Consider the following 24,222-nt stretch of genomic DNA (forward strand, 5'->3'; position numbering starts at 1 on the left):
GCCTGACAACATTCTCCAGGCCAAGGTATATAAGAGCCTTGTGGCCTGGGGATGTGAGGACAGCTGGACAAACAGCTTGGGGGTTCTGGGGCCAGTCTCCTGCCAGGACTTGTTGCCCTCATGGGGGAGTGGATGGAGTGCTGAGGGCAGTGCGGGAGATGATGGGCCCCTACAAACACCCTCCTTCTCTGAGCCTGTGTCCAGTCCCGCCTGGGGAAGAAGCTCCCTCCCTAGTGCCTGATCAGCTCCAAGCCAAGCTCCGTCTGTAAAAGGCTCAGCTGGAAACTAGGGACTCAGTTGCAGTTGGTTCCTGGGATCATTTGGTTAGTGAGAGGATTCCCTACCAGCCTCCTAGGTCATGGAGAGTTCCTGGATAGAAATGCTCCCATGGCAAATGATTTGTTGAGCCAGGAACTATCCTTTAGGGACATTTTGGTTCATAAACACCCAGGGTTGGACTCCTCTGTGCTGACAGGAATGTGGACTTAAGTTCTAGCCATGCTCACTGAGACGGGGTCAGATCTGGAGACTTCTGAATGGCCAAGAGCCATGGAACCACATGCCATTAGAAATGAATGCTATCACACAGGTGAAAACTTCTTGTGCAGGTAAGGAGACCAAGGCCCAGAGTAGGCAAGGGATTTGTCCATGACCACACAACATGCAAATCTAGAACTCAGTCCTTTTGATTTCATTGCTCTTTCTACCATGTTAGCAGCCATTACATATCCCAGATTTTCTGAGACATCCAGATTTTGTAAAATTTTATTCTGTTAAATAAATGGGATTTAAGGTGTGTGACTACCTGTGGTTTTGATTTTGATTATTTTGTGAGACTTTTCAAATAAATAATTTACAGATAAAGAAAACACCTTTGCTCAGATCACATGCCCTAAGTGTGAGTTTGAACCGATTGACCTGGAGAGAATTCTGGCAGACTCCAAGTGCTTGCCAGGCCCACAGCAACATTCTGAGCAAGGAGCCAAATTGTGAGCTTTACATCTTGTGGCCTGTCTACCCTGGCCAATGGGTGAGGTTAGAAATTCATTCAGAGATTAGAAATTCATCCAAAGACTGCCATTAAAGGCTGGACTTGAGTCTAGTAATCAAAGAATTGGCTCAGCATGAGGATGCTTCCCAAGCGAGGCACTCCATACTGGATGGCAATTCGCTGAGCTAGTTGCCTCAATTCAATGAGGCAATTCACTGAGCCTCCCAGTCCAGGGACAGAGAGAAAGGAGTAGGGAAACCTGGAGGACCTGGAGTTGTAGAGGAAGAAGCAGAGTTGGACAGAGTGAAATCCAGAATGGAGGTTTGGGTATGGCAAGAAGAATGGGTCCTGTGGTGGGGGGAGGTCAGTACATCCTGACCAGCATCCCAGTTCACCAGGAGTCCTGAACATGTGGCTAGGAAGTGCTTTCCTGGGCATCTTCCCTTACTTTCCTTTGGGTCTTTGCAATAACCACCCAGATACAGTGCAGGAATGCTCATGGCTAGGACATCCTGGGAGCTACCCTGAATTCTGGAGAACTGAAAGATGGGATTGAAGTGAGGGGGCTAGTGTTCTTCACTGAGCCCAATTCTTCTCCATCCAGTTTGAGACCTACTCATGCCAAGGGGAGGCACTGGTGGCCCCATTGTCAGCTGACCCTAAGCCAAGTGTGGTGAAGTTGGGATGGAGAGAAGTCAAATGCTAGGCACGTGGGAAGGGCAGGCATAAGAGAAGTGAAGACAAAACCCTTGGGGCAGGTTGGGGCCTGATCATGACAAGCTTTGCAACAGAGTTTGGACTTTATCCCAAAGAGAAGTCACCAAAAAGTTGAAGTGGAGGTGTGGTATGGGCTGGTTCATGTTTATTAGGTTCTCTCTTGCAAATATTTAAATACAGATTTGAGAGTAATTAGCTCTGTGGCTGATAACTGAAGCCCTGCAGTGTGTCTGCATTACCCAGTATGGTAGCCATTAGCTCTTACCTCCTACTAAGTGCTGGAACTTAGCTACTTGAAATGGAGGTATGCTGCTAGGGTCAAATACAAACCAGATTTTGAAGATTTAGTATGAATTAAAGCCTTTTATAAAATATCTCACTTATAACTTTTATACTGATCACAAGTTGAAATGGTAATACATGGATATATTGGGCTAAATAAAATATATTGTTATAGTATATAATATATTATTAAAATTAATTTCATCTTTTTAATTTAAAAATAGCTGCTAGGAATTTTTAAATTACATGAGTGGCTTGCATTATATTTTCATTGGACAGTGCTGGTAAAGAATCCTAGAGAAGAGGTCCTAGGAAAGGATTTTGAGAAATGTCAGCACTGAGATGATAAAGGAATTGCTCTTGGAATTGTTTGGTTATCAGGAACAGAAACCCTTGAGTTTAGCTTTTTAAAAAGGAGTTTATTCAGAGAATTCAGGATATATAATAGAACCCAGGGCAGAAAGAGCATCCAGGGCTGAGAGGGAACTGGGACCTGGAATCCACTGAGAATCAATGCAAATGGTCTCACCAGCTCTGTTTATCTGGGTCCATTGTGTCTCCTGGTCATTTCTCTGTGTACCTGCTTTATTCTTTCTCTGCAATTGTCTTTCTCTGCTTACTTTCATCTGGGCCAGCCCACCCTCATGCTAACTTGCCTTCCCAGGACAGGAAACAAATGATGGTCCAGAATCTCCATGACCCAAATCCCAGCCCAGGAGGGAACATGGAATTAATGAGATTTGGATCTAGAGTACCCTCTGATCCAATCAATCATGACCAGAGAGGTGTAGGGTCATGTAACTGTTCAGTTAGCAGGTTCTGGGGAGGTAGACCTTTGAGGAAGGATAGGCAAAGTGACCACCATAGCATTTACAGGAAACTGCAAAGGAGACAGAAGGAGCAGCCAGAGTATGGGAGGCAGCTGTAAGCACATGGCATCTCAGAAAGCAGGGAAGGAGGGCATGAGCGACAGAGTGAATGAAATCTGCTGTAAGGTCAAGAGAAAGGGTGACAAGTGACCTATGGATTCAGCATGGGGGTGATGAGTGTCCTCAGTAAAGGCAGTTTCAGGGAAGGGTGGGAGCCAGAGTGAGTTTGGATGAGGTTAGAAAGTGGAGGTAAGGGAGGCAGGCAGCAACTTTGTGAAGTTTGGCTGCAAAGGGGAGGGAGAAAGAGACAGTGTGGCCCCTGGAGGGAGATATGGCATCCAAGGAAGGTTGGATTGATGTGTGTTGAGATAAGAGAGATTATTCAACAGGTGATGGGAAGGAGCCAGGAGAGAGGGAATGGGCAGAGACCCAAGCGGGAAAGCAGATGGCTGCTGGTGGGAGAGGCTGGATGCAGAGAGGACCGGACTTTCTACTGTGATTGGAGGAAACTTGGTAAACGTGGTGGATATTGACAGAGTTCAGTTATGGCTGCAGTGTTCTTAATTAAATAGGAGACAAAGCTGCCTGATGGGTGTGGGGCTGGGACATGAATCAGAGACTTGGGGTGAGCAGGGGGAAGGAGTTTGGGATTGAAGAAGCCCTGGCTTCTGCCTGCAGCCATTCTGGGCTTGTGCAGTCAAGTGCTTACATGCATGATGGGACATGTAGATACACGTGGTATTTCCAAGCACAAGATGTGCTATAGACTACCTTGTGTCCCTGCCCAAATTCATACGTTGAAGCCCCAACCCACAATGTGAGGGTATTTGGAGGTGGGGCCTTTGGGAGGTAATTAGGGTTAGAGGAAGTCATGAGGATGGGGCCCTTGTGATGGGATTAGTACCCTTATAAGAGGACAAACCGATAGCTTGCTTCATCTTTCCCTCTCTTGCCATGTGAGGACATAGTGAGAAGGCATCTGATTATCTGCAAGCCAGGAAGGCGGCCCCCACCAGGAACTGAGCCTGCCAGCACCTGGATCTTGGACTTCCTAGCCTTCAGAACTGTGAGGAAGAAATTGTTTCAGTGATCCAGTCTGTGGCATGTTGTTATAGGAGCCCGAGCAGGCTAATACAGGCTTGGTGTATACACACCTCAGTGTACTCACAGTGCACACACATGTTCATATCAGCCCAGCTTGCAAGTACCTGTGTGTGCATACCTGCATGTGCACACAAGCACGGATGCACAGATGTGCCTGTTCACACATCCATGTGGTGGCCTGCTCCCTTTCCCATGCCCATTCCTGATCAGCATGGCTCGAGTTCTCCATTGCTGTTTATTGAAATCTCCCATTGAAAAATGAGGAGCAAGAGAGGGAAGAGGGTGGGAACAATGGGGGAAGTGGCCAGTGGGGAAGGGCTGGACAGAAGAATGTCAGCCTGGGCTGCAGGGAGGATGCAGGCAAGGTGGGTTGTGCAAAAGCCTGTGGCCCAAACTTTGAGCTGGCCAGGGCTGGGTTGGGGGCCTCTGTTGGTGAACTTCACCAAGTTCTCCAAAGACTGTGTCCTAGGAACATGGATCCATCCAGGGCCATCCCCAAGGTGCCCTCGGAGCCCAGAGACAGGCAAGGGTTAGTCTCTGAAGGGCAGGGGAAGGACAGTCTGTTGCCCTCAGCTGCGGCCCAGGCCCGGCTCACTAGGCTGCAGAGGGATCTTCTGGGATGCCTTTTCTGCTTCTGGCTCCTGCTTTGGCTTCTTTGCCCGCAGGGACCTAGGGAAAGATTGCTCAGGAAAAGCCCGGGGCTTCCTCATGGAGGAGCGTTGGTGGGGCTGGAGGCAGGGGACTGACCAGGTTTCTACATCTTCAATAGTCTCTGGCAAGGGCCGATTGAGCGTCTCAGGCAGGAAGAGGGCTGCGCTGCCTCCTAGGAGGGTGATGGTCCCAAAGATGACATTGGGGATGAAGGGCTGCAACTCCCCTGTAATTTTCACCAGCGGGGCCATCATGCTTCCCACGCGGGCCCACAGGTTACTTATGCCCATACCTGTTTGCCTGGGAGAGTTCAAAGAAGGGGTTGGCAAGCCAGTCCCAAAGAACAGCTCTGGGACTTGTGGGCAGGGGTGGAAGGATGCCACAATCCCACCTGCCTTGTATCCTTTGGCTGGTTGGACCCCAGGTCCCACACCTACCGGATGACCGTGGGGTAGAGCTCGCTTGTGTAGAGGAAGAGGCAGCTGAAGGAGCTGGACAGGCATCCCTTCCCAAATACGGCCAAAACTGTCCTCAGGGTCATCAAGTCTGGAGGAAGGAAAATACGGCGGACCTTGGCGCTCAAGCGCACCTGAGTGTTCTCACTCCTCAGCAGACCTTGTCTCCCTTTCTGTTTTGGCTGCTGGAAAGCTCAGATCAAACTTAAAGCCGAGTAATAGCCCCTCTGCTATTCCTAGTGCTTTGCCGGCTTGTGTCCTGCTGCATGTGTGTCTTTCCCTGGCTCTGATCCCCTCTTCTTATATTTTGTTGTATCTGTTTTTGTCCTAAAACATCTCAAGTTCTTTGGAAGAATAGTGTGTCAACACACAAGCATTTATGTGAAGTAGAAGTGGCTCTTCCGAGGTGGCGGAGGAGGAGGTTGTGCGGTGTTCCTTGAACACTGGGCTCTGATGTTTCCCCATCCAAGCTCATCTTCTGCAGTGACGTCACCCAGGCCATGCCCAGTTCCTCCCACTGTGCAGACACCACCATGCTTTGCCCAGTTTAAGTCAGATCTGGAAAAGATCTTCAACACCATCTCACCCAACTGAGTTATTTTCTGGATGAGAGAACTGAGCCCCAGAGAGCACACGGATCTGCTCAAGGTAACAGAGTGAGTGAGAGGCAGAGTCAGCACAGCTGGGGTCCCCGGGACCCCACTTCCCAGCCTGTGATTCTCACAGACATACTGGCCTCACAGGTCAGCCTCTTTCAGAGGGTCCTAGGGTAGCCCCAGCTTCTCACCCGAGGGCACAAAGATGAGAGCCAGGATGGACCCTCCTGCCAGGAGTAGAACAGCGGCCTCTGTGGTGTGCCGGCCCAGATAGCTTACGGAGATGATAGTGATGAACTTGGCTGGGATGTCAACCCCACCAAAGATGAGCTGGAGAAGGTAGAGGTTGACTCCAAATTCCTCTACACCCATAGCCAAACTGTAGTAGGCAAAACCGGTGCAAAACCTGAAGGGCAGAGAACAACTGAGTAAGACCTGCAGCCAGGCTGGGGCCGCTCCTCATCCGGCTTATTGGGTCACCAGGATGATGAATAGTTTCATTTCTTGTCCCAATTGCCACTGATTGGTAGGGGCTGCTTGAGTACCGTTTTGAGGTCTCTAAGATTGTGTCTGGGCTCAGTGAGAGTGCTGGGATCGATTGGTTATGTCTGACAGGGGCATGGTCTATGGTGTGGTTGCAAAGATGCTCCAGAGAATATCCATCCTGGAGAGACTCTTGGAGACCAAAGGGAGCAGTAAATGATCTCTCTTGGTTGGGTCATGGTTTAATACCCAGAAGGGAGGAGGTGAAAGTCAGCTGTGCATATGGGCCAGATGCCTCCCTTCCCGCCTTCCAAAATGTAGGATCCCTTTTGAAGAGTTCCTGAACAAACTGAATCCTTTTCATATGGGGATGGCCAGGATGGAGAAGGGCCTCAGAAGGGGCTATGAAGGAGCTGCAGGATGCCAGACAGAAGAGGCTTCTCAGGAGAAACACGATTTCTGTGGTTAAGTCTTGAAGCCTTGAGAGCCAGCCTTGTTCTGCAGGGTCCCAGGAGCAGAACTGGACCCAGGGGTGGTGGTGGGGGCAGAGACAGAGAGGCACATCCTGAGGGAACTGCCATGGCAGGGATGTAAACTGGTGATGGGGTTTGGAGCATTGCCCTGTGGGTGAGGTGAGTGTGACCCCAGAGGAAAGCAGGACCTGATGGCTGGACCTGGGTGTGGGGCAGGGATGTGGGAGGTTTCTGGGGTTGGGGCTAGGCTGGGGCAGCCCAGAGGAGGGGATCCCTTGACTCCTCTTGCAGATGCCCTAGGCCTTGTCCTCAGATGAGCTGGCTGAGGCCTGTTTGTCATTCCTGCCTTGGTGGGGGTGCTAGGGTGTGGGCAGGGAGGGGTGGTGGATTACCAGGCCAGGGAAAGACAGAAGGTCATACGGCGCAGGATGGGTGTCCGGATCAGGTCAGCTAAGCTGTGCTTGACCTTGGCCAAAGAAATCTCCTTCTGCAGGTTGAGTTTGAGCTCCTTGGGGCAGAAGAAAGGGAGAGGGCCATTACTGACCAGCTTGGGGGCAGGAAGAAGAAGAGAGGGCGGTGCAGGCCTGCGACTTCAGAGAAGCTTGCTTAGGGCATTAGATATGAGGTTGGCTTGTGAGTGGGGGAAACAGAGGAGGCAGGGGCAGCCCAGAAGCAGAGCCCAGGTTCTGCCCGAGACAATAGACCCTCTCAGCCTCTACCTCCAGGCTGAGTTTTTCTCCCTCCTCCTTCTTGCCATTGAAGGCAGCGACCTGCCGGAGTGTCTTCAGGGCCTTGGAGGACTTTCCAGACAGGACCATCCAGCGTATGGACTCTGGCAGCCACCTGGGGGACCAGAATCAAGTCACAGTGGCTCACCCTCCTCTCCTTTGAGAGTCTGGAAGAAGATCAATAGCAGGCCGAGGGGTAGGAGGCCCGGAAACTCGAGCTGCCTCACTGTGGATTTCATGGAATTTAGACTTGGCCACGCCTTGCACCTGGGCAGCCTGCAGCCAGCACAAACCCAGTGTTCTCTTCGTCTCTTTCCAGGAGAGCCTTTCTTCCGCCCCCACCTGGGTCGCTTGTTGTCCCTGGGTGTCGTTCTTAGCCAGGAGCCCTGGGCCCTGGGCCAAGGCAGGTCGGGCCTAGGGAAGGGACGGTATGTTCGAGGCTGGACAGCTGGAGGGTCCTGCACGTCCACCTCCTTTGGGGTGCATTCCAGGTCCTGGGTGAAGTGGGGGCAGGGCTGCAGTCCTGGGGCAGCTTAGGAAGGGGGCCAAGTTTAGGGTTGTGACCCAGGGAATGAGTCTGAGGACCCTTTGATTCTCCCTGAAAAAGGCCAGATCTGTTCGGGAAGGGTGGGTGCTAGCACAGCATGGGGTCTTGGGATTGGCCGGTGTGTGACCAAGCTCCCTCTCCCCCATGCCCGGGCTGTACTTTTGGGGTTGGTTCACACTGAGCCACCCCTGAAGGTCACTGGGTGAAGAGGAGTGGAGGAGGCAGACATGTGGGGAGAAAGGAGGGATGCTTGGGAAAGTCTAGTCCAAGGTGAGGTCCACTCTGGCTGTGGCCCCTATGGGCACCCAGGGCTTGGCTCTAGCAAGACCCTAGGGGGAGTGGACATTGGTCACTTGGTCTCAGATCACTGGTCCAGTGGTGGCCTCCTGGGTCCATTGCTACCCACCCTCCTGGCCTTATGGTGTTGTTTCTGTCCTGACAGTCTTCTCAGCCTGTGCCTACCAAGATGATCAGTGACTTCCTCCCAAACACCAGAGGCGGGGCCTGGATCCCGTCCTCTTCTCCCTGAGAATAATGACAACAGTGACTTCCAACTAGTGAGCCTCCCCGTGGACCAGGCACAGGTAACTCTGGGTGACGGGCATTAGTATCTCCATTTTTCCTAGAAAAATCTTGAGGCTCAGTTGGGGCGAGGCTTGTTCCAAGTCACGCAGTGAAGGGGCCTGCTAACCATCTGCCCTCATTTTGCTTCCTGACTCTTGCCTCCCATCCGAGGCTGTGGACATCCCCAGCTCCAGCCTGGACCCTCCAACCATCTCTCTCACCACAAGATTGCCCACTCCCCTTGGGAACTTATTGTCCTTTCCAGAGGTCCCATTCCAGTTCTGCATCTTTTTGTGTAACCTTGGGGGATGGCTTCACTTCTCTGATCCTCAGTTTTCTTATCTGTGAAATGGGAATCCTAATGCCCCCTTCACACAGAGATGCCATAAGCATCAGGATGACATAGGTTGATGCCCAGAACTTAGTAAGTACATAGTAAGTGCTTGAGAAAGTGTCCCTCCAAGACTTCATGTCTGTTCCTGAGCTTGTTCATTGTTTCCTGTTCTTTGGCCAACTGCCAACTACCACCCGCAGATTCGTTTCCTGTCTTCAGTGTGTCCTTACTCAGGGTCTCTGCCCCAGGCCCCTTGATTCTCCCAGGTTCTCAGGTTTGACCTTACCTTTCCTTTCTATCTCAGACTCAAGCCCCCAAGCTCTGAGGATTTATTCCTTCAAAGTGCCTCTCAGATGCATCCCCCAGGCTCCTCCTGCCCACAGTCACCTCCCTCTGTCTCCTGTCCCCACTTACTTGGATCTGCCCTCCTGTGTGATTATGTCCCAAATGGCAGTTTGGTCAGGACTTTCAGGATTTTGGTCTGTCCCTCCACACGAAGCCAAGGCCTCCCTGGCATTCTGGGCTCACCACTTGCCACAGCCTGGCCCCATGCCAGCCACCTCAACTTACCCCCGTTTTCCACTGTGGACAGCCCCTGAGCGCTCCCTCCAGCTGCATGTCCTCCCTGGAATGCCCTTCCTGACTCTGGGATGGGGAGTCTCCGGACAGACAGAGTCGGCCAGCCTGGTCAGGCATGGGCTCCCCGTTTAGCCATGGAGGGCCTATGTAGGGGGCTGAAGAGGAGGGGGCCACATACCAGGACAACAGGAAGCAGGAGAAGAAGGGAACAGACACAGTTAACTGGAGCCAGCGCCACTGGGGGATGGCGTAGGCCAGGCCGGGCAGAATGAACTGGCCAACGGTGTAGAAGTAACCAATCGCAGTCGACTTGATGGCCCGCATCCGGGTGGACACCCACTCGACATCTGCAGGGAGAGCCCAAGGACCAGGTTAAGACCCTGCTCAGCCCTGAGCACCTCCTAGCAGGGGCATCAGCTCCTGCCCCTCACTGGCTACTTGATCTGACCCTGATCCTAAGGCTGCATTGCCCCCATTGTACAGATACTGTGACTGAGGCTCAACAAGGTAGGACTTAAACCCAGGTCTATGTGACTCCCAAGCCCACACTCTTGACTGCCTCCCCAGTGGTAGGTGACTCCCCTCGTTTTGCCTCAATTCCCTCATCTGTAGAATCAGGGTAATAGTATTACCTAACTGTGTGTGTGGACTGAATGAGATCATGTACCTGGCAGGTGCCAGGCCCAGGGTAAGTCCTCGTATTGAACTGCCTCATGTTATGTTCAGAGGGGGACCTCTGAGGTCCTGAGAGGAGCAGCACCTTGCTTGACCAAAGTTACCCAGCGCTGGTGGCTGAGCCAGGCTCGGACCCCACTCTTGGCTTCAGGTTGGTGCTCCCCCAGCTCCCGTTCCCTGCCGCCTCCCCCGTGGCTCACTCAAGATCACGGTGCTCAGACTAATGCCTGAGATGCCGCAGCCACACAGGAAGCGGAAGACCATGTAGACAGGGAGGGTGGGGCTGAAGGCTGCGCCTGAGCCGCTGGCCGCCAACAGCAGGTAGCTGCAGATCAGGATGGGCTTGCGGCCAAACCTGCAGCTCCAAGAAGAAGAGGGTCGGTTAGCCACTGTGAGCCAGCCAAGGAGAGTGACTATGCAGGCCTCAGGGCAAAGGGCTGGACTTCCCACCTCCCAAAGGCAGGCAGGGCGTGTAACTCCCTCCCCAGATAGAGCCTTACTGGAAATTGCTGTATTATTTTTGACAAGTTTGCAGTTACAGGTTTGAGTTAATGAGTGATTTCCTCCACCCCCAGCTTAGCCGTCTGAACAGGGGTCAAAGGACCACTCATCTCCAAGCTGGGCATCCACCCACTTCCACTGCCACGCCACCACTCTGGTGTCCAAAAACCTTGAGGCATGACCCCCAGGCCTGGGGAGGCTGGAAGACTCAAGGTGGAGGGGTTTGGGAGGCAGAGAGAAGGCTATGGCCCCCAAAGGGCTGGCTACACAGCAAAGACCCCTCTCCCACCTCCCCCAGCTCTTTGCCTCTTCAGGGGTGCCTGGGTGGAACAGAGAGGGGCGAGGGTCTCCATGGGTTATACCTCCCCTTGCAAGGCCCCAGCATCTCACCTGTCAGACAGGTCTCCCAGCAAGGGCCCCCCAACCAGTATGCCCGCCATGAAGATAGACTGGGCCATCTCCTTCAGTTTGTTGGAACTGCACACCAAGTCCCACTGCATGGGAGAAAGGTAGCGCCAGCCTGGCTCAGTCCAGACCAGCCCTCTCAGCTGTGCTCAGCCCGTGTCCCCCCATGTGCGGCTCACTCTCCCTGCACCTTCACCTGACTTCCCTAAGCCCGGCCTGCTACCCTCAAGTGCTGTTTCCCCTCCAGCCTGACCCGGGGCTCCTTGGGTCCCTGACCCGTCGCTGTGTAATGACAATACCCCTTAAGCACATGTGGCCTGCCATATAGCTTACAAAGTCTGCTCAGCTGTCACATCCAGGTCTGTCCTCAAGCTCCTCCACTCTGCCCCACCAGGCTCGTCTGCACCCGGTGATTCTCTGCTTGTCTGCTCCTCACCTCACCCATCCAAGACTAGTCCCTCTGCCTGCAACCTCTCTACTCCAAGGGACATTTCTCTACTGTTGCCACCTCTCTCCATCCCCTACCCTCAGCCTCTGTCTCTTACTCTCTCCTGACTCTTTCTCCATCTGCATTTGCATGTCCTTAAATCTCTCCACCTTAACAACAAGGACCTACTGTAGAGCACAGGGAACTATAGTCAATATCTTGTAATAACCTATAATGGAAAAGAACCTGAAAAAAAACATATATGTGTGTGTGTGTATATATATATATATATGTATATAAACTGAATCACTTTGCTGTACACCTGAAACTAACACAATACTGTAAATCAACTATACTTCAATTAAAAAAAATCTCTCCATCTTAGAGCCTCCTTTCCTTCCACGTTCCCTCTATTTCTCCCTTCCCTTCGAAGCCAAATCTCTTGAACAAGGAACCACACTTGCTGTCACCCTGTCCTCATGTTGCCTTCATTTCCCAGTTCTGCCTCCACCACTCCTCTGAAACTGCTTGCCGAAGCCCCCGGTGACGTTTCTCACCAGAGCCAATGGAACCTTCTGCTTCCTGGCCTGACTTACATTTGGCCGCCCTCAACACCTAGTCTTCCTCCTTTTCCTCCATAGGTTCCTTTCTCTCTCACCCTTCCAGGTTCCCCAGGGCTCTTCTTGGACCTTCCTCTCTTTTTGTTCACTTTCCCCAGGAAATGCCATCTGCTCCCATGACTTCAGTGACTAGTTTACTGTGAAGACTCCAAATCCCAGTCTTTAGCCCAACCTCTTCCTGCTTCGAGACCAGTGGATTCAGCTGCCTAATTGAAATCTCCTCATGGGCGATGTTCTGCGAGCATCTCAGAGCTAACGAGACTTGTCACCTCCCTCCCTGTAAGATCTCAATCTCAGTGACTGGTAGTCCTTTTTTGACTCCTTCCTCTTCCATGTTACTATCACTTGCTTCCCAGTTTCTAATTTTTAAAACATTTCTTGAATATGGATTCTACTATTTTCACTACTGCTTACTTAGCACCGGCCTCATCATCTTTTGCTTGGGTTAAGAATAACAGCCAATGTGTATTGAGGGCTTACTACGCACCAGGCACGGTTCTAAGTAAGCACTCTCCATGCCTTAACTCTTTTAATCCTCAGCACCACCTGATGGTATAGAGCTACTATCTTCCTCATTTTACAGCTGAGGAAACTGAGCCCGGAGAGGATTATTGCAACAATCTTCCGACAGGTCTTTGCCTCAGTCCCTCCTGTCCATCCTTTCCATGATAACCTGGATGGCTTTCTAAAACACCTCTCAAATCAGGTTCCTGCCTCCCCTAAGGCACTTCACTGGTTTCCTCTTGCCCTCTGCGTAAAGAGGAAGCTTTGTTAACACAGATTTATAAAGTCCTCATGCTCTGGCCCCTGCCTACCTGTCTGGCCTAATCTCCTGCTAATCCCTGACACGCACCCTTGGTCCAGCTATCCTGAATTACTTGTGTAATGAAGTGAAGAATCTATTCACTGGAAATGCCTCATGAGAATGTTTGGGAAGGAAAACAGTGTGGGGAAACAACCACACATGCCAGGGAGCTCTTCCCACTCTCCTCGAGGGAAGTGAAGGGGGGCTGGGGGACGGGGAAGACTCCAGGTCCCCCAGCTGTCTCAGAGCGGCATGGCCAGCAAACCCAGTGGGCTCTTCTGGTTGGAAAGGAAGCCTGCGTGGTATGTGTGTGAGGATGGGGGAGGGAAAAGAGTAAAGGAGGAAGAGAAGGGGCATGAAAGGAGTACCCCAGTGGGTGTCTAGAGAGACTTCTGGTACTTTGTGGCATGCCGTGTTCAACGACGGGGGATCCTGGAGCTGGATGGGGACATGTTCTTGACACTGGCTTGTGAGTGAAAGAAATGGATGCTCCTTCCACTTTGTTTAATTAAGAGGGAATCCCTGGCCTGGACTTGTGTGTTTTCTCCCTTCATGGTGGTGGGAATGGTGACAACTAGAGAGACCCTGAAAACCACGTGTTGAAGACAGCAGAGCTGCTGTTTGTCTGGGTCTCTGAATGACGTAGGAAGGGGATTGGGAACAGAGGAGCATGGCAAACAAGGGACCAGATATAGAGAGAACTGGAGAGATTTTTTAAAGGCATCCTGGAATTTTGGAGGGAGGGAAAGATATTTTGAAGGATTTCTGGCATGCTTTCTGTGTAGTTAGTTGTACAAAATCCCAGAGAAGGCTCTGATTTAAAAAACCCTATGAAGGTTGGCTGGGGGTGTGGATAAATTAGGAGTTTGGGATTAGCAAATATAAATTACTATATATAAAATAGATATACAACAAGGACCTACTATATAGCACAGGGAACTGTATTCAATTTCTTGTGATAAGCTAGAATGGAAAAGAATCTGAAAAAAATATACATATGTACGCATAGGTATAACTGAATCACTGTGCTGCACACCTGAAACTAACATCATAAATCAACTACACTTCAATTGGAAAAACCCCAAAAACCCTGTAGCTGAAGCCTCCATTCTTCAAGGTGTTGAGAGTGGACTTATGGTTCCTTTGACTTTGGCCCCGTGCATGGGCCTGGCCACGTGGGCTCCGTGGTTTTAACCGGGTTACACCAGTGATTCTGCGAAAGCTTCAGGCTACTATGCTCCTCTTTGCTTTTGTACTTGATTATCTTCTCTTTATTTTAGCAATGTTGCTGGCCCTTTGAAACACATGTCAAGATCATCTCTCCTGAATTCCAGGGGCCACGGGGTTCAGGCTGGTCCAGGGGCATCTTTTCTGGCTGCCTGGCACAAGCAGGCAGTTGGTAAATGTTTGTGGAAGGAGACGCACATCCAGACACCCCAGTGTAGTTCCTCATTTCTTTCACCCTCAGCATCCTGTTCTCACCTCCAAGAGGACACCAGTTACATAGCATTCTACCTGCCTGTTTACTTCGTCTCTCCTGTATTCCGTAACCTCACTGAGGGCGGAGACCTCTCATTTAACTCTTTATCCCTAGCAGCTAGCAGAGTAGTTGGTGCATAGTGAATGTTAATGTTTGTCCAATGAATAATGATGGGTTTACATATTTTACTGATAAGGCCCAGAGAGAAAAATGTAACTTGTTGGTTGGAGGGAGCCAGTCACTCAGCTTCTGCCTAGTCCTCGGCATGGCCTGGGCTGACCTCTGGTCTGTCAACTTTCGGCTGCTCCCAATATCCTATCCAATGTTCTTGGCCCTCTTTGTCCTTTCCTGGAATGGTTACTCCTAAGGAGCTGGGGTCAGGAAGGGAAGAACAGGAAGCCTGCTGCCATGTCTTCCTGAGTGATAATGTATCAGGAAGGTGGTGGGGGAGAAACAGGGGGCCGACTGTGCTCAGGAGGGAGGTTTGCAGATGATGCCTTCATAGGTGCTATTGTCTCCATTTTACAGAGAACCTGAGGCTTAGAGGGTAAATAACTAGCCCACGAGTACAGCTTGGTTCATTTCAAGGCAGAGACTCAAGCTCAGATTGGCTGGACCCCCAGCTAGCGCTCTTGACCACGGCTCCCTGATGTGTGCTTTGCTCTGAGCGCTGAGCTGCCGGAGGGAAGGCTCAGTGCGCGGGAGCCGTGGCCATGCGGCACTGTGAGACATGCAGCACCGGATGGGCCGGAGTTGGGGCTGAGGAGGCAGCCGGGGCCAGAGCCACGTGAGCTGGTCTGATGTCAGACCCAAAGGGTGAGGGACAGGCTCAGGAGCTGGAGCAGCAGCAAAATCACAGGCCAGGAGGCCCCTAGGAGGGCGAAGCAGAAGGCGTGTCATAAAAGGTCAGGGCAAACCATTCGTGATGAAAATCACATTTGGCAGGATGGGGACCCTGCTAGGTGTGTATATATGGGCTGACTCTGCCAGGGGACCCCACACATGGACCGTACTCCCCCCCTCCCCCCGCCCCGAGCAAGAACAAGGGAAGAAACGTTCCCTAGATTTGGGGTTTTTTAGATCTAGTTCAGGCCTTGGGGAGAATTGCTTTGGCCCCCGTGTGCTCTCGGGTCCCCGATGAAACCTGGTATGAGGGCCAGAGAGGATGAGCCGGGGAGACCCAAAAGGGCATGAGTTCTGCCACCTAGCAGCTGTGTGTTCCTGGGCCAGTTACTTAACCTCTCTGTGGCTGTCTCCTTGACTGTAGAATGGGGGTAATACTAAGGCCTGCTTCTCAGGATTGTAAATAGCATAAGGAATGAGGAGAACCCAGCACTATACCTGGCAAACAGTTGACAGTATGTGATAGCTGTTTACTATTATTGTCACATGTCATTGTAAGGCCTGCACTTGTAGGGACAAATGATGCAGTAGAAAGGCGATGGATTCTGGAATCAGGACTCCCCCTTCACAAGCCTCCTGCTCTGTCCCTCTTCCTATAAAAGCTTGACATGACCATCATGGCTGAGAGAGCCACCTTCTGGATCCAAGCCCAGTGTATTCCTCTGGGATGACATCTGCTGTGGTCATAAAAGAAGATTCTCAGGGTCATGAAAGAAGGAATGCAAAGTACCAACCCAGGGCCCTGCACATAGTACGTGCACAGTCAGAGAGTCCCTGATCCTGGAGAGCCCACAGCACGACTTGGGGCTCCTCCCATGCAGAATCCCTGCTTTCTAGGTGAGGGCTGCCATGGGGGGTCAGGCTGGCCCAGAAACGTGGCTGGGGTGGGGCCCTCTAATCTTTACCCAGGAGTCAGATTACAGGCTAGGAAAGAGGAGATGACAGGAGTGGTGCCCAGGGCAGGGTTGAGGTGAGCAAATGGGGGTGAAGCAGGAGACAAGAGATGGACAGGTGGTTTGGGAGATGGGCAGCCTGGGGATTTGCGGGTGGGGGTGGAGGAAGACCAGATGCTCAGCAGGGGAACCTCCCAGCACGGAGACCTGCCTCTGGGAGGACCACTGGGGCAGGCTCTCTGCTTCTCCCGCAGCTGACTTGGGGCCTCCAGGGACCTGTGCGGCGGGACAAGTTTTCTGTGGCCCTGGACACAGGACAGGAAGGCTCGAGGCCCTTAGAGGGAGGGGGCCTGCTCATCCAAGGACAGGCCCAGGCCTTCGAGGGCTGTAGGGGTGGGTTTCAGGAGCCCCTGAGACTGAGCTGGGCACCGGCAGGCCTGAGGTTCTGTGGCATGGGAGCTGTGGGCTCTGGCTCCTCTCCAGGGAACCCAGAGCTTGCAATCCACGCCCCTCTACACTTTCCAGACTTAAAAGAAAGCCCTTTGTTTCCTTTTAATGTTCTAGTAAAGCTCCTTCTGAAAAATTCCAACCCTGTCTTTGCTGAACCCAGAGAAAGGAATGTAGGGTCACCTCTGCCAGGAAAGCTTATGGGATCAGAAGGGGGAGAGGAACTCCCTGCGCTCCGGGCTGGACCCAGCATGGTCCTCCCACCCTCGCCTCCTCCATGGGGAAGTTCTTTGTTATCCCATTTCACAGGTGAGGGGACTGAGGCTGCCGACTGGGGGAGTAGAGCTAGGCCCTGCGTTCAGGCCTGTGCTGTTTCCTCCAGAGGAGGGCTGGGTGGGGGCGTGGAGTGAGGCAAAGCTATGTGGCCTGGGTGAGCCGGGAAGAGCTATGACGGCTGATTCACCTCTTACTGGGGGTCCCCCTACTCTTCTAGGGGAACTAACCCCCTGGTTCTCAGGACACCTCTTTAACAATGACCGTGACAACAGCAGTGGCCGCAGACGTTAGCTGAATGTGCCCTGCAGGCGCCGGGCCCTGTGCTAATGCTGTCCTGGGATTACCTCTTCCACCTCTCTCTCTCTCTCTTTTTTTATATGGAGGTCCTGGGGATTGAACCCAGGACCTCATGCATGCTAAGCACACGCTCTACCATTGAGCTATTACCCCCTACCCCCTGCAGTATCTCTTTTAATGTTCACATTTGTTCTTACTCCATTTTACGGATGAGGAAACCAAGACTTCTGGGGCTGTAACATCCCCCCAAAATGGCAGAGTCAGAATGTGAACTCTGCTGCTTGGTGCTGGCTCATGAGCTGGCACTGTCCACCTCGGTGATGGCCTCTTGCCACTACCAACCAGGGTCACCTGGCTCAAGCTGGTTGCCAGATGCTGCCTTCCCCATCACCATCCTGCCCCCCAGGGCTGGCACGTCCAGTGCCCTGCCTCCACCCCAGAGGCCCACCCCTGGGTCAGGCCCAGCCACTGCTCTACCTTTAACAGGTGGTGGGCTGCAACCACACCCCACCTCCAGCAGGTGGAGCACGTATTTGTCAAGTTTTGAACCATAAGTGGAAAAATCAGAAGAGTTTGACGTTGCTGGGCTGGTACTAGCATCTGGCTGGGTCTGGCCACCGACACTTCCCTGACTGATTGGGGATCCCAATAATGGGCTCTCTTGGCTGAGAGTCCTCAGGGGAGCCAGAGCCTGCCCAGGACCCGACCCGGAGAAGGGTGCAGACCCTGAGGCCCGGTGAAATCCTGCATTTTGGTGGGATGCAGATTCACATGGCCCCAACTGCCGGAAGGGTGACTGGGAACCCAGTTGGCATGGATGTAAACTGACGCTTGACCGGGTACAAGACGTGCAAGCTCTGCTCTTGGCCAGGCTCCCTGGAGCCGGATGTGCACCCTGGAGGGGCAGCCACTTGCCTGCAGTCAGCACTGTTTGAGTCCCTCCTGCGGGCTCCGAGGGGGCACAGACTTCATTCAGCATTAACTGAGCGCTTCCTACACACTGCACCGAGCAGGGCCACAGCGGGGCAGGGTGCGCAGTCTCAATGAGCCGGGGCTGGGGGAGTCGGGGTGGTAGGGAGGGGTGGTTCTGGAGCCCTGAGACCTGCTTTGACTCTCAACTCCATGCTTCACGAAATGTGCTGCCTTCGACCAGGAACCTGTTACTGGGTTTCCTCATCTGCGAAAATGGCATAAATAAAGGTACTAACCTCAGAGAGTTATTATGAGGATTAAATGAGTTAACATGAGCAAAGTGCTTAGGACCATCTGGGGTGGGATAAGCATGCATGCAGTAAGTGGTAGTGATGGTTATTATTTAATTACTTCCTGTAGGAGTTTTGTTTCTTTGGCGAGCTTATGTGCTTTGTAGAACATGGATGGTGGCTTTATCCCTTCTCTCTGTCTTCCCGGGGACAAGATGTACAGCCAAGCCACCTGTACATCTAGAAACTTATTTACAGGTATTGGAGCATCTTTGACTTCTCCCTCCTCCTCCTGTCCCTCATCCTCACATCCATTCGGTTCCCCAGGCCCAGAGATTCTAACTCCTTAACATCTCTGATATCTATTCCAACTGCCTTTGCCATCTGTCATCTTTGTCCTGGATCCCTGTGGCAACATGCTAACTGGTCTCTCCACCGCTGGACTAAAACTCCCCACAAGCTACTCTCCACCCTGTAGTCAGAGTGACTATCCTGAGAAGGTGGGCTGAGCATGCCCGCTCCTGCTCAACACCGATCAATGGCTCCCTGTCACCCTGGGGACAGAGGCCACACCTTCACCTCAGCATCCAAGCCAGGCCCTACCCCTGTCCTCTCCAGCCCATGCCCGATGGCCTCTGCACCCCACTGCCCGCCTCCTTCAGCCTTCCTCTGTCTCTTGTGGTCCTGTTTTGCTCTCTTCATGCTTCTGTGACTCTGCATTTGATGCCATGCACACTGGTCCTTCTGCCTGGGGTGCACTTGCCCCCTGCAGCCTGCCCCCTAACTCTCACTCCTCCTTTACACTCAGCTCAGACTTTGCTGACTCCAGCAAGCCCTCCTGGGTTCCCTGTCCAGGCTAATTAGATGCCCCTCCTCCGGACTCCCAGAGCACCCTGAGTTGATAAAGCTCATATCCATTCGTTACACAAATATTTATTTCACAGAGTGCCTCCTCTGTGCCAGGCACTATTCCAGCTGCTGGGGATACAGCAAAGCAGCTGAAAATCCCTGCCTCGGGGAGCTCGCACACCCCACCACCCTGCTAATAATCCTTGGTGGGTGGGTCTGCCTCCTCACGAGAGGTGAGCTCCTCGAGGGCAGCCAGGGCTCTTGAGTTCTTTGACTCCGTGTCCTCGATATTGTGCGTGTAGCAGTCGATAAATGTTTGTTGGATGCTGGATGCGTATCACGCACTGTGTTTGGTGCTGGGGAGAAAAAGTACATAGGACAGGGGGGAAGTATCTGGGGCTATGAGAGGCAGCAGATGTGATGGTTAGGAGCATGGCTCTGGGGCCAGGTGCCTGTGTTCAGATCCTGAATCTGCCTCTTACCAGTGGTGCGACCTTGAACAAGCTCCTTAACCTCTATGGGCTTCAGTTTCCCCATCGCAATGATGGGCTTAGCATGCAAACTACCCTAGAATGCTGTTGGGAAGGTTAAAAGTGTTAATATTGATAAAGCACTTAAAACAGTGTCCGGCATGTAATAAGTGCCTTATATATAAACAAATACTCATTAAACAAATGAATAACAATCATAGACTCTGAACATAGATAGTCCTGGATTCAACTCTTTCCTCTGTCAGGTCGTAATCATATAAAATCCTGAAAGCTGTTGAACCAGACTGCGCCTCAGTTTCCTCATCTGCGAACTGAAGATTCTAACGATACTCCCCTCACTGAGATGCCATCTCCCGGGGTTCCAGGACTGCAGGCCTGGTACCAGGTAAGGACTTTGAAATGCATCTCTTCTGATGAGATAAAAGCAAGATCCTGCCGCTGAGGGGCCCATGGTCCCCTGTGGGAGAAGGAAAACACTGGGCTCTGCTCACTGCTCAGATGCCACTTCCTCCAGGAAGCCTCCCTAGAACCCTGTGGTTCATCCCTCTTTTGTTCTGCCATAAATGCCTCCCTCCCGGGCCTTTTTTGGGCTTTCGCTTTAAATTCTGGCTCCAAAACTGACCAGCTGTGTGGCGCTGAACCTTCGCTTCCCTTCTCTGAGTCTTAGTTTTTTTTTTTTTTAATTTGTAAAAGAAGATAAAATCACCTTCAACAGAACATCACTGTGAGAATCAAATTGCATGAGACAACGTCTGCCCAACACTAAAATGCGCCTGGCCGTTTATGAATTCTCAACAAACGCAAGTTCCCATTTCCTCCTCTTCATCTGACCCTGGTCTCCAGCTCGTTTGAGAGCCTGATTTAACTCTGTAACCCCCAGCGATGGCAGGTAAAGAATCAGTAAATAAATGAGGGTGTGAATGAATGGCAGGTGAACCTGTGAGTGCCGGTGGGAGTGGATGAGAAGCTTTCTGGGTCTGCTCAGGCATCTTCCAACCCTCCCCTCTGTCCATTGCCTCCTCCACACGCCCTCCCACCTTGAAGATTTTGCACGAGATGGAATTTTCCTCCTTCCCCCATTGCCTGGCTAACTCTTACTGGGACTCATCTCAGCCCAGGTCACTTCTTTAGAAGAACTTCCTCCGACACCTCCCTCCTGCTCCTCCCCGCCTGCCCCCAGCCCAGGGGTAGGCCATGGTCTGAGGTCACAGCCCTAAGTACTTTGAAGTTATAATTTGACATTCCATTAATTGATGCTACCCCTGCTAGGCTGTGGACCCCGTAGGAACAGGGACCGTGCATTTTTGTATCCTCAGGGCTTGGCACTGTACCTGACATAGAATGGGATGTTTGTTGAAGAAAGCTTGTGCTCTGAATGTGAAGAAACAGAGCCTTTTGGTCTGTGAGCATCTGCACCCAGGTCCCTCCTCTCTGCCTGCCCAGCGCCCTGTCCTGGCCCTAGCCTGCTCTCCTGTCCATCAGTGCTGCAGGGTGTGGGGTGCTTGCTGTAAGCAGAGGGAGGGGGTGGCTCTGGGCATACCTCAATCACAATGGAGTCCCTGCTGCTGGTGTCGTAGGTCCAGCCGTCCAGGCAGGGCTCAGTGGCCCCCTGGGTGTCATTGTGCAGGCTGGTGTTGGGTGGATACACGAAACGAAGGCACGTCTCAGGCTTCCCACTCCGGCCGATGGGGAGCACCCAGGGCCCCGCGGAGGCGTTGGGTGGCGGGCGGCAGTGGTGGATGGGGGTGGCTGCTGTGAAGATCTGCAGTAGGTTGTGGCTGGCCATGCCGAGGATTGGGAGGCCAAGCAGGACTGTGTGCAGGAACTGGAAGGGTCCCTTGCTGGACACACGGTCCACGAGCTCGGCGAAGGTCATGGTGCCGGGCAAGATGAACCGGAGCTGTGGACGGGGCGCCAGGCCAGGGAGAGGTAGGTGGTGATGGAGGGCAGGTGGATGGGTGTGGAAACACATGTGGAAGGGTGTGCCCAGGTGTATGTGTGAGTGCGCGTGTATGTATCAATGTGTAAGGATGTGGGGCTTAGCTTGTGTGCCCCCAGATTTATGTGTGGATGAGGATGTACACAACCGCGTGTCCAGATGCGGGGTCCCAGGCGTGGTGTGTCCAGGCGTGTGTTCACAGGGGTGTCTACAGGGATGTGCACGTTTAGATGGGGTGTGGGGGCACAGCTGGGTGAGCTCAGGCGTGTGGCTGTGTGTGTGGGGACTTGAGGGCGTGAGTAGGCATGTGTTAAGCTAGATTGATCACGCATGCTGCAGGCGTGGGGGCAGTGCAGGCCACCCGGCTGGGACCGAGGGGCCTCTTCTTGGACTTTGACCACACAGGATGGATGTCAGGAGTAGGTGGGAGAGGTCCCCGGTCGCACACAGGGTTAGCAGAGCCCAGGCTGTGTGCTGGGAAGGTCTCCCCAAGCCCAGCACCTCCTGGCTTTTGGCTGTCCCCTGGGGCTGGGCACATCATACTGGGGCAGTGGAAGGGGTCCAGGCAGGTCCCAGAGGGCATAAGGGACTTGGCCAGTTGCAGTGAGGAAGCAGCGCCTGGCCTTGGGGGCCTCCCAGGGGTCCCTGGCGGCTGGAGCTTGGGGGGCCTCCATCCCTCCTCACCTGGTAGCTGGGCCTGGCTCCCTCCGGTGGGGCTGGTGGTCGGTGTGGCTGAAGCCCTTGCTCTGTCCCCGCGTCCGGCAGCTGCTGTAGTTTGGCAGCTCAGCTCCTCCAAGCTGTGTTTGTACCTTCCCCAGGGGGGCTTATATAAGGCATAAGCCGTTTTCCGGGCTAATGTTTGACTTTCTTTTGGGGATTAATGATACCGGCAGGGAGAGAGCTGTGGACCCACTAAGCCCAGCTTTCCTCAAAGGGCTGCCTCAGCAAAGGCTGGGGCGGTGGCAGGGCTGCGCCTGGCGGGGCTGCGAGCGGGACAGAGGGCTTGGTGCTTCAGGCAGGAGGAGTCTGGCTGGGGCAGGATTGGGAGGCTCTGGTTTGAGCCCTGAGGGCCCAGGGTCCTCTCTGAGGGATGGTCTGGAGACTTGGAGCTGAGAATAGCCCCCAGTGGAATAGAGGGTGGTACTGCCTATAAGCAGACAATACTCCCCAGGGCACCAGCTTCCCCTGCCTGGTGCCTCCTGGGAAGGGGCCTGGAGATTTGCCTCCCAGGAAATGGTAGGCACATCCAGGCAGAAAATGTCACCTATGTCTGTCCCTGAGGGCTCAGGGCTGTCACCTCAGGGCCCCTGGGATAGCCAGGTCTCCCCTGTCTGAGTTTCAGACCCAGGGGAACACCTCCTCTTCCACACCTGCACTCAGGGGTTGGGATCCCTTCAGATCAGTTGCTTCCCTTTAAAGACAAATCGCGGTCCCAAGGGTTCTGTTTTTCTGTCTGAATATTATTTTAATTATATAATAGTATGTTTCTTGCCTAAAATTCAGGAAATACAAACAAGCCAAACAGGGGTGGATATAGCTCAGTGGCAGAGCACATGCTTAGCATGCATGAGGTCCTGGGATCAGTCCCGAGTACCTCCAATTGAAAAAAAAAAAAAGACGAAAATAAAAACACTTCCTCAAGCCAAACAAAACATCTAGTCTCACCTGAAAGCCCTGCGAGTGATGTGCTGTATGTTCTTCCGGCCCTTTTCTCATCAGAGACTGTGGTCTAAGCCCCAATTTTCTAGCAGCCAATGTGAGACTAATTTAACCCTTTCAGTAGCCCTGTTACTACTATTCTAGCATCATCACAGAAAATTGAGGCACAGAGAGGCTAAGTAACTTGCTCCCAGTTTCCCAGCCAGGAAGTGGCAGGGCAGGGGGTATGTGGCTCTAAGCTCACTTCTGTCTCTTGGAGCTGACATTTCTGCCAAGTCTATGGGGCACTCATTGTGCTATGCGGCCACTCCCTTAGTAGGTCACCTAGCCTGGCCTTCAACATCACTTTGGCCTGGCTTTCGCTCTCTAGTTCTACCGCCAGGGACCCTGGAAGCTGCCCCTCCCACCTGCTCCAGGGGCTGAGGACGAGCCCACCTAGGGCTACCCTTCTTGGCTGGGGAGGGGGCTTCCCCTTCTCTTCCTTGGCCCCTTCTCCACCCAGGCAGCATCCAGCTCCCTGGGCTCAGGCTGGGCTCCTCCCCCTGAAGCCTCCTCCAGCCCTTCCACCTCCACCGGCCTCCCCAAGGGCAGGGTCAGCTGGTAACCCGGGTCCAGCCCTTCCTCTCCGCTCCCCACCTGGGCCCATCAGTAATTGATGTTCTCAGAGTGGCCGGAGGCAAGGCAAGATCCGGAATCATCAAAGGAAGATTAAATTACGTTCCAAGGCCGCCAAGGGGTTGTTTTAGGAAGGTTTTTGACTGTGAAGCTTGCAGAGAGCTGGGCCTCCGCCCTGAGCCCCCCAGTTGTGGGCATTCACCCTCTGTGAGATTTTCCTGTTCCTAATTGGGCCTGGGTTATTGTCCTAGTGGAATGTTGTTTAAAGGAGCCGGGTGACTTCCCGCTGAGGCTGCTGGAGGTGAGCCAGAGAACAGCGCAGTCAGGGGCCGTGCCCCAGCCCCCAGTGGACGGGCCTGGATTCC

At 52.9% G+C, this 24,222-nt stretch overlaps 1 protein-coding gene across 1 annotated transcript; it reads right to left on the reverse strand.

The window, feature by feature from the left end:
• Nucleotides 1–4,457: 4,457 nt before the first annotated feature.
• Nucleotides 4,458–22,387, reverse strand: SLC22A8 (solute carrier family 22 member 8). The gene is made up of 11 exons (XM_006214827.4): nt 22,268–22,387; nt 21,185–21,544; nt 10,940–11,043; nt 10,249–10,403; nt 9,552–9,720; nt 7,341–7,464; nt 7,014–7,129; nt 5,857–6,071; nt 5,052–5,160; nt 4,711–4,914; nt 4,458–4,632 (listed from the first exon to the last, which is right to left on the reverse strand). The coding sequence occupies exons 2-11, from the start codon at nt 21,518–21,520 to the stop codon at nt 4,533–4,535; spliced, it is 1,632 nt and encodes a 543-aa protein (XP_006214889.2). The 5' UTR covers nt 21,521–21,544; nt 22,268–22,387; the 3' UTR covers nt 4,458–4,532.
• Nucleotides 22,388–24,222: the final 1,835 nt, after the last annotated feature.

This window comes from Vicugna pacos, chromosome 10 (assembly GCF_048564905.1).
Source record: "Vicugna pacos chromosome 10, VicPac4, whole genome shotgun sequence".
In the NCBI taxonomy this organism is placed as follows: domain Eukaryota; kingdom Metazoa; phylum Chordata; class Mammalia; order Artiodactyla; family Camelidae; genus Vicugna; species Vicugna pacos.